Genomic DNA, 8,579 nt, shown 5'->3' with positions numbered 1-8,579 from the left:
GCGCTTCCCCCGGGTTAGCTGGCCCGGCTCCTGGGAGACCCTCCGTACCCGCACCCTGTTCTGCCCTGCCCGCCGGGTGGGAGCCCGGGCCTGGGACTGTCAGTCGGCCTTCAGAAAGCTGACGGGGATTCATCTCCGTGTACTCTTGCCCTTGAAGAGAAGGTGAAATGGGCGGATGGCTGCTATTAACCTTTGATGTCCAAATAAACGTGCTTATTTTGGAGAGCTCCCAGGTGTAAAGCTAACGCACGTGCACCTGAAGACCACTTCCTAGCAGCGCTGCTTGAGAGCATTCTGCAGTCGCATGCTCCTAGCCTAGACGCCCGTCCCTACCCAAGCTGTCTAGCTGCAAAGCTTTTTTCAACCATCTTTTCAGAAAGAAATGCTGAAGTAAATCAGTTGCAGTTTACCTTTCAGATGAGTTTGCTGCCTGGAGAAATCCAAACTATAAAAGTTACTGAAATGCTTTTGCAGAGTTGCTCTTGGCTATTCTGGGAGACTCTTCAAAACTGAAATTGCCTTCATAAAGTGGCAGAGAATATAGCGGCCTAGGAGGGACCTTGCAATTGGAAGTATTTTGGCAGGGTAGGAGTCTGTGCTGCTTTGCCTTACGGCATTGTGCCACTTCTGGCTACCGATCGTACTCTAGTTTCCATCCTGTCATTGAGACAGACCCCAGGAACCGTAGACATGTGGTGTCCGTTGTTGAGCAAGTGCCTCTTGCCAGAGCTCCTTGAGCATAGGTGGAGGTCACCGCACCCTTGGCTGAAACTAGCCATTGAGACTGTATTCCTCACTTATACATGCTGCAGCCCCCTCCATCCCCAGAGTTCAATAGAAAGAGTCGGTTTGTTGATCAGAACTTATAGTTGCAGTGGGAGTATGGGAACTTCTAGGTTGTGTTCAAGGTTGATGTAGGTTCACCAACGTTGTGACTTACGTAGAAGTGTGTGCGTAAAATCCACGGGCAAGCGTTGCACTAGTGGCAGTGACTGACCTGGGACGTCTTAACGGAGTGGCAGGGGAACAGCCTTGACTTGTTGTGTTTTGAATTTCTAGGGCTTTGGTGAAGTTGGTGGGCACTCCTTCAGAAGGCAATGGACCATGCCAGAGCGGCAGTCTCTAACTTGGTAAGACACAGTTCCCCTGCACAAATGTCTCTTGGTGGGCTGATGATAACCGCAGAAGGAAGGTTCAACAACGTCCATGGCGGTATTGAAGATGACGACGAATCCAAAGCAGTGTTAGGTGCTACTGTGTGGGTTGTGAGCCAGACGTCGCTGTAGCTAGCTGGCTGTGATAAGGAGGTGGTTTAAGTGGTTCAGTGCTGCTGGGGTTGTCGTTAACTGCTGCGATCTTGAGTCTCTCAGGAAGCTGATAAGGAGGGGGGGTGAGCCTTGAACAATGTTCCAGGAGGAAGTGCTGCTGAGGAAGTTAGGAAGGCCTGTTAGGACAATCAACCTGTGTTCTATTATGTTACTTTGGGGGTGGGAATTCAACGACAAGTCCAGCCTTTGAACGCGACCTGTGCTTTGAAACAAATGTGCAGGAGGAGGTAGCTCTGAGCTTGCTCGGCGAAGCCCACCGGTCTTGGAGAGCTTGGGCTGTGAAATGACCCTAGGCTAGGGCTGCAAATGTGGTGGTTTGGTCTCTGAACAAGCATGGAGGGTATGTGGGGTTGAGGCATGCCCTCTGCAAAGTGTGAGGGAAGCCAAGCTATCAAGCAGCTGAGCAGAGAGACTGCTGGGATAGACTCCGGTGTTGCCCTTTCCGAAATGTGAGCAGCCAGACACTTCATTGCGGGTAGCGTGGGCCAGAATGAAGCTGCAGGTCTGAAATTACATTGGTTTAGTTTTGACTAACCAAGCTGATGTCTGGTCTCCTCACCTCCAGCTGCTGACTTGTAGTTTGAGAGTGAGCAGAGAACTGTGGATGAGTTGCTGAGATTGTAACAGGGCTTGGGCGCTTGCCACCAGCTGCTTCTCCAGTACAGTGGAGAGGGGCTGCAGGACTGTTGCTCCCAAAACTATTCCTCTGGCCTTTTAGCCAGTCTCCTGCCACTCCGTGGCACAGCCGTGACCGCAGGCAACTTCAGTGGCTCTAAAGGAAGCTGAGTGGTTCTGCTGAGTGCCTGGCTATGCCTGGAATTGAGTTTAACTGAGCCTGTTGATCTGAGGGACTGGCTTGCGCATGGGCTGCTGTTCTTTGGGTGGTTGGACTGTGCGTTGCAGCTCTTTAGAAGAGTGGGCTCCAGACTGGAAGCTGCTCGGCTTGAGTGCTGATAAACGCCAGTCAAATGGTTCCAGTCGCTGGTGGATGTGGGAGGTGTATCCCCAGCTTTCACGACAGCTGAGGTAGCAGAATTCACATGGGTGATCTCTCTTAGCCTAGCTGCTCTATAGTACTCATCAATAGTGTAATTTAAGAGTAGCCTGGGGCAGTTTAATACAAGATTATCTAGATACTGGATGAGAGTATTTGCGTCAAAGTGGATGTGGCTCAAAGGCACAACCATGGAGGGGCTGCATTCTCTTTCCTCTGTCCTGATCAAAGTTCCCTTCTGTGCAAGTTGCGCATGTTAAGGTCAGATCAGTGCACTCCTGATTAATACCGGGAGCTCCAGCTTCAATCAGCCTTTGTCGTGGGGTCATGTGGGAAATGCCGAGCCGTTGGCTGTGTCACATCTGTAACAGACTCCAAGCTAGACTCTGACCAGCATGACTCTGAACTTATGCAGGGCAAACGGACGCTAAATAGACTCTGGAGACCCTGAGTGGGTCTGAGACTGCCTATTCAAAGCAGCCAGCCTGACTTATTGACAGCTAAACGCTTTGGCTGCCCTGGAGCGGTTTCATATGATGAGCAAGCCATATTTGCTTTGGAGCACTGGTGCAGCTGGCTGCAAGGATGGTAGGGTGGCATAGCAAACTTTTCCATTCTATGACTGTCTTCCAACACAGTTTGGTGGTGAGCCGACGTTGTACACGCGCTTCCGCATGGCCCGACCAACTGATGGAGACAACAGCCATGTGGAGATGAAGCTGTCTTCTGATGATGAGGAAGGAGGGGAAATGGGGAGACCAGAGCACCTGCATGCCAGCATGCCTTCTCCGTGGAAGAATGGCAAGAACCTCTGCTTCCTAATCATCGCAGCTGTCCTCCTCCTTTTGATTGGTAAGGAAGGGTGGGAGGCAACTGCATGAAGTGAATGCTGGTGTTGAGCATATCAGAGGCTGTTCACATTTGAATCTTTATTGCTTCAGGAGATAAAGAGCCTGGGTCCAGGCTGGAGCCTCTTGTTACTACCTCTTAAGTATGTCTAGCTCAGACTTATGGTACAGAATTGGCACAAAGAAGTGGGAAGTTCAACAGTGGAATTGTGACTTAGCTAAGGGGCAAACTGGTCCATGTGGCAAGTGTGCTGGTTTTCCCTCGATGAACTCTTCTAGAGATGTGGGTGAACATATCAGTAAAGCCTCTGGTGCTTGTCTCTCAGGGGTTTTAACACTGCCACCGGCCTAAAGTAAGTATTCTTCTTCCCAGGTGGTGCTGGAGAGACTCTGCTAAGCACAAGATCAGATTTACAGTGTACCTTAAAACACGCCAGCTCAGGCAAAATATCAGGCTGCATGTTTCTGTCTGTCCTTATGTATGCCAGCTTGTCAAAAATGGTGTGAGAGCAGAGATGCATCTTAACCCTGAAGCTGCTTTGAATGCGCTTGTATGGTGTGGGGCTGGTTTAGTCATCTTTCTGCAGCGCAAAGAAATACCTATTCTGTCTGTAGGGTTTCTGATCGGCTACTTGAGTTATCGTGGACGAATGCAGAAGGCTGGCAGGTGTCTGGATGGAAGTGGCAAGTGTGAGATGACTCCTACCGCATCTTACTTAGCGGATGATGATGAAACTGAGGAAGAAGTGATTCCTGGACCACGTATCTTCTACTGGCCTGACCTCCAAAACCTGTTGTCAAATAAGCTGTCAGCCAGACATCTTGAGGATAGCTTGAGGTAACAGTTCTGGAAAGCTTAGCTACAGCTATGAGAGAGGCACAGCCTGCAAGCAGAACTCGAGCTCCTTTGGAGAACAAGGGCCTTAAAGATGTTGTGGGGTGGCATGTGGTTAAACATGGGTTTAAATGGCCCATCCAACTTGGGTTTGCAGGCTGGAGCACTGCAGTGTAACTGGGTGCTGCAGCCTGAGCTATTCATCTGTTACCTACAGGCAAAGAGCAAATACATACTCTTTTGAAGCTGGCAAGAGTGAAGATGAGAGCGTTGCCAGCTACATTCATGACCAGTTCACCAAATTCCTCTTGGATGAAGTGTGGAATGACGAGCACTACATTAAGCTGCAGGTCAAAGGCAGGTTCGTTAATGAAGAGATGCAGATCTCTTCCTTACAGCATGGATATCTGTAGTCTTGAGCAAACAGGAGATCTCTGATGAAAGCAGTGCTAAAATTGTGAGCCAGTTACCCCTCTCCAAGGAAAGTTTCAATCTAGCCAACCAATAGCTGTTCCTGTCTTTTCAGGCTTTCTAAACCCAGAGGGTCTGGTAGCAGCCCTCTGGATTTTTTCCTTGCACAGCTGTTTCCTCAAAGCATGCTTAGGAAGTGGAGAGAAAACAAATGAAGAGAAAACAAAATCAGCTGAAGGGCACATTCCCTTTGTCTAAAACTGCTAGCATGGGCGACTCTGTCTTGTCACCCAGACAGGTGTTGCAGACCCAACAGTGGCTCAGGAGGATATCAGCAGGCATGCTGGCTGACGGCTCGCACCCTTGTGTCTTACTTGCCCCTTCATGTTGGGGGTGGGAAATGAATTTGCCTAGCTCTTTTTAGGAGGGGAGTAAGACACTTGGAAGCACAGATTCTTTCTGCTACTTGTCTTAGAAATTAGCCTTTGTTAATGTCTCTGAACAACCCCAGAGATTCTTGCACAGAAGTACTGGAATGAGTCTGCCTGTTTCAGGCTCTGTATTAAGTTGATCAGAATTGCTAGGGCACAGACTGAAATATGGGAGCTAGTTAAATACGGAGTTTAGGTATGAAAGAACATAACACTGTCTCTTTACATTTAACAGTACCAACAACAAAGTGTCTATTCTGGAAGGTGGTGAAGAAGAAGTACTGGAGAGTCCTGACGCATATGTGGCATACAGCAAAAGTGGCTCAGTTACTGTAAGTGGCTCCCAGAAGATCCTGGAAATGTGCTTGCATGCTTAGCAGGTGGCAATGTCCAAAATACGTCCCTCCAAGATAGGCAATGTATAAAGCCCTCCCCAGTTAGAGAGCCAGGGGGTGGTGGTGGGGAGACTGGGTGGGCCCACATAGTTTTATTACTTCAGCAAGATGCAGAAGTAACTTTCAACTTCTCCACTGACATCCAGACAGGAACCTTGACAGAAGTGCTGCTCCAACAGGCATATTGCATGTCATCAGAGTTTACATTGCTGAGCTTGAACTCCTGTCCTGGTTTTGGCTGGGATAGAGTTAATTCTCTTCCTAGTAGCTGGTTTTGGATTTAGTATGAGAAGAATGTTGATAACACACTGATGTTTTAGTTAAGTTTAAGTTTAGTGTAAGTAGTGCTTACACTAGTCAAGAACTTTTTCAGCTTCCAATGCTCTATCAGGTTGCACAAGAAGCTGGGAGGGAGCATAGCCAGGGCAGCTGACCCAAACTGGCTGAAGGGGTATTCCAGACCATATGACATCATGCTTGGGGGGAGTTGACCGGGGAAGAGTGATTGCTGCTTGGGGACAGGCTGGGCATCGGTCAGTGGGTGGTGAGCAGTTGCATTGTACATCACTTGTTTTGTAAATTCTGCATAGTATCTTACTGTTACTCTTTTCTTCTGCTGTTTTATTAAGCTGTCTTTATCTCAACCCATGGGTTTTCCTTTTTTTCCTGATTCTCTCCCCCATCCCACTGAGGGAGGGGGGAGAAGTGCGCAAGTGGCCGTGTGGTGTTCAGTTGCCAGCTGGGTTAAACTACAAGTCCCTACTGTTAATGGGAGTCACTGTTACTGTGACTCTTTATGCTGTTTCAAGTATCCTACTGAACCCTACTGACATAGGACTGCTGCATTTATAACCAGTGTTTCTGTTCCAGGGCAAACCAGTCTATGTGAATTATGGACTGAAAGGTGATTTTCAGAAGATACAGAAGCCAGGTGTTTCACTGAATAAAACTATAATCATCTTCAGAGCTGGAAAAATAACTCTTGCTGAGAAGGTAAGCAGTCTGTGCCCCAAAGCCTGGCCAAACTTGGCAACAGGAAGCTATGCTTCCTGCTCTTGAAGACACATCTCTGCATGGGTTCAGGTCTCTAGAACTTGTGTATGTAGGCTAGTCTCTGCAGGTCTGGTCTTGCTTGTTTGCACTAAGCCTCTGTGTGCAGGTCTGGAGACCAAGACTGAAAAAGCTGGTTACTGTTCATGGTGGCATTCTTCTTGGCCTCTGGCAGTCTTGCTGGGACAGCCAAGCATCTGAAGTGATGGAGCTTGGGAGGCAGCCTGGGGGCTACAGGGTGCAGAGCTGGCTGGTATTGCTAGATGCAGCAACAGGGCTGCTAGAAGCAGAGCAGTCTTGCCTCCAGAGCACCTCTTGCTGCTGCAGCCAGATACTTTCAAAGCTTGGCCTCAGTGTCTTACCTGGGCCCTTGCTGACTGTTCACTTGGACCAAGTGAAGGTGCTGGCACTGTGTGCCCAGTCAGCTGCCTTGCATGTTGCTGTAGCATTCCCAAGATGAGCCTCCAGTGGCTGCTTATCTTGTCTTGAGACTAACCTAATCTTGGGAAAATGGATGGAACATAATCAAAATTAAATAACATCTTTTTTCTCAGCTGGTCTGAGGAGCAAGCATGAGCTGAAGGAATTGTAGGGTGAGACACCAACTGTGGAGTTTCCTAACTGTTCAGAAGGGTGTTAGACACACTCTGCCTGGACTAGGACTGAGCTGCTAGTATTCAGCTTCCTTGTGTATCTGTCACTGTCAGGTAGCTGTTAGTGCCCAGCTCCACAACAGATTTTGAGGAGCACAACCCTTTGCACCATTATTCCGTGTAAAGCCTTAACTCCCCTTGCTTGCAGTGCAAATGTGTAGTTAAAGTTCCTCTTTGCTTCAGGTTGCAAATGCCAAAGAGGCAGGAGCAGTTGGTGCCCTGATGTACCTGGACCCCTATGATTACAAGAACACAGATGCGCTTGTTCCCTTCGGGCATGTGAGTATGCATCTGGCTCCCCTCTTTGTTGTTCTCATGAACCTTTCTCACTATGGACTGCAGACTGAAGCAGTGCTTCTGCAGGCCTCTGGCTTAGCAGTGCTTCATGCCTTTGTGTAGATGAAAACTGTTGGGCTTCTCTGAGACTTGAAAACTCTTCTTGCTTTACATAGGCCCACCTTGGAACTGGAGACCCTTTCACCCCAGGCTTCCCTTCTTTCAACCACACCCAGTTCCCACCAGTGGAATCTTCTGGACTACCTCGCATAGTTGTTCAGACCATCTCTAGCCAAGCAGTAGGCAAGCTGTTCAGGTAACTGTTTCTCCTGGCTTGCAGGCTAGGCTGCTGTGGCCCTCTTGCGGGGGTTCGGATGGTGTTGAGGTACTCTGAGCCCGGGGAGCGCTCTGCTGGTCTCTCTTGTGTATCACAGGGAGCACTGGAACTGGCTGGAGAAATGTTGCTTGTGTCTGTCTCGTGTCTTAAAGACTCAACTTAATCTAGAGTTGGATTCCTCTTGGCCTCTGTGTCCTACCTCTCTCTAGTTAGTGGTACAGGACTGCAAGCTTATTTCCTGAGCAGGGCCTGAACAAGGTTGTGCCAGCAGTCGCAGGGTTGCTTTTTTCACGGGATAGCTAAATGAGGTAAGAGCTGGATAATGAGTTCAAAGGATCTCTCTTTTTCCCTCAGAAAAATGGATGGAGAGGAATGCATTTCGGAGTGGAAAGGTGGGGTCATGGGATGTAACGTGATGCTGAGCAGCAGAAGCAACATGACAGTGAAACTGACCGTGAACAACGTTATGGTGGACAGGAAAATTCTGAACATCTTTGGTGTTATCAAGGGGTTTGAAGAACCAGGTAACAGCAACTGCCTTGTGGCTCGGTCTTGAGGGGAACCCTTCCTCTTCTGTAATCATCAGAACATGACAGCTGCTCCCAGGCAGAGACAGCCACTTCCTCAGCAGAACCAAGACCCTTCCCTAAGGGTCAAGAAAGAGCTGAACTGCATGACCAGGGATAGGATAAATGAAAGCAAGCAGTGTGGCAGATTCAGGGGTCAGACTCCATACTCTGTTCCTAGTACAGAAGCTCAAAGCTGCTTTTCTGATAAATGGTGTTTGCAACCTGAAGCTTGCGGCTCAGATCTTAATGTCTCCTTTATAGATCGGTATGTTGTGATTGGAGCCCAGAGAGACTCCTGGGGCCCAGGAGCAGCCAAGGCTGGTGTTGGAACTGCCATGTTGTTGGAACTTGCCCGTGTGATCTCAGACATAGTGAAAAATGGTAAATATTTGTATACAAAAGCATGGGGGTGGGAGGTGATGCGAGTTTAGCTCTGCGTGTCTGTTACCATT

The 8,579-nt window shown here is 48.8% G+C and overlaps 1 protein-coding gene across 1 annotated transcript in view; it reads left to right on the top strand.

Moving 5' to 3' along the window:
• The first annotated feature begins 942 nt into the window (after window positions 1-942).
• The window catches only part of TFRC (transferrin receptor), a 14,174-nt gene continuing 6,537 nt past the window's right edge, over window positions 943-8,579 (top strand). Inside the window, exons 1-11 of the mRNA XM_009635609.2 lie at window positions 943-967; window positions 1,060-1,130; window positions 2,961-3,174; window positions 3,786-4,008; window positions 4,223-4,366; window positions 5,083-5,179; window positions 6,113-6,235; window positions 7,129-7,224; window positions 7,398-7,537; window positions 7,913-8,082; window positions 8,389-8,508. Coding sequence (XP_009633904.1) covers window positions 1,098-1,130; window positions 2,961-3,174; window positions 3,786-4,008; window positions 4,223-4,366; window positions 5,083-5,179; window positions 6,113-6,235; window positions 7,129-7,224; window positions 7,398-7,537; window positions 7,913-8,082; window positions 8,389-8,508 — 1,360 coding nt within the window. The 5' untranslated portion in view covers window positions 943-967; window positions 1,060-1,097. The remainder of the gene's footprint in view (window positions 968-1,059; window positions 1,131-2,960; window positions 3,175-3,785; window positions 4,009-4,222; window positions 4,367-5,082; window positions 5,180-6,112; window positions 6,236-7,128; window positions 7,225-7,397; window positions 7,538-7,912; window positions 8,083-8,388; window positions 8,509-8,579) is intronic.

Source organism: Egretta garzetta, unplaced genomic scaffold, assembly GCF_000687185.1.
Source record: "Egretta garzetta isolate BGI_Z169 unplaced genomic scaffold, ASM68718v1 scaffold333, whole genome shotgun sequence".
Lineage (NCBI taxonomy): Eukaryota > Metazoa > Chordata > Aves > Pelecaniformes > Ardeidae > Egretta > Egretta garzetta.
This window is presented reverse-complemented; position numbering and strand designations above follow the sequence as displayed.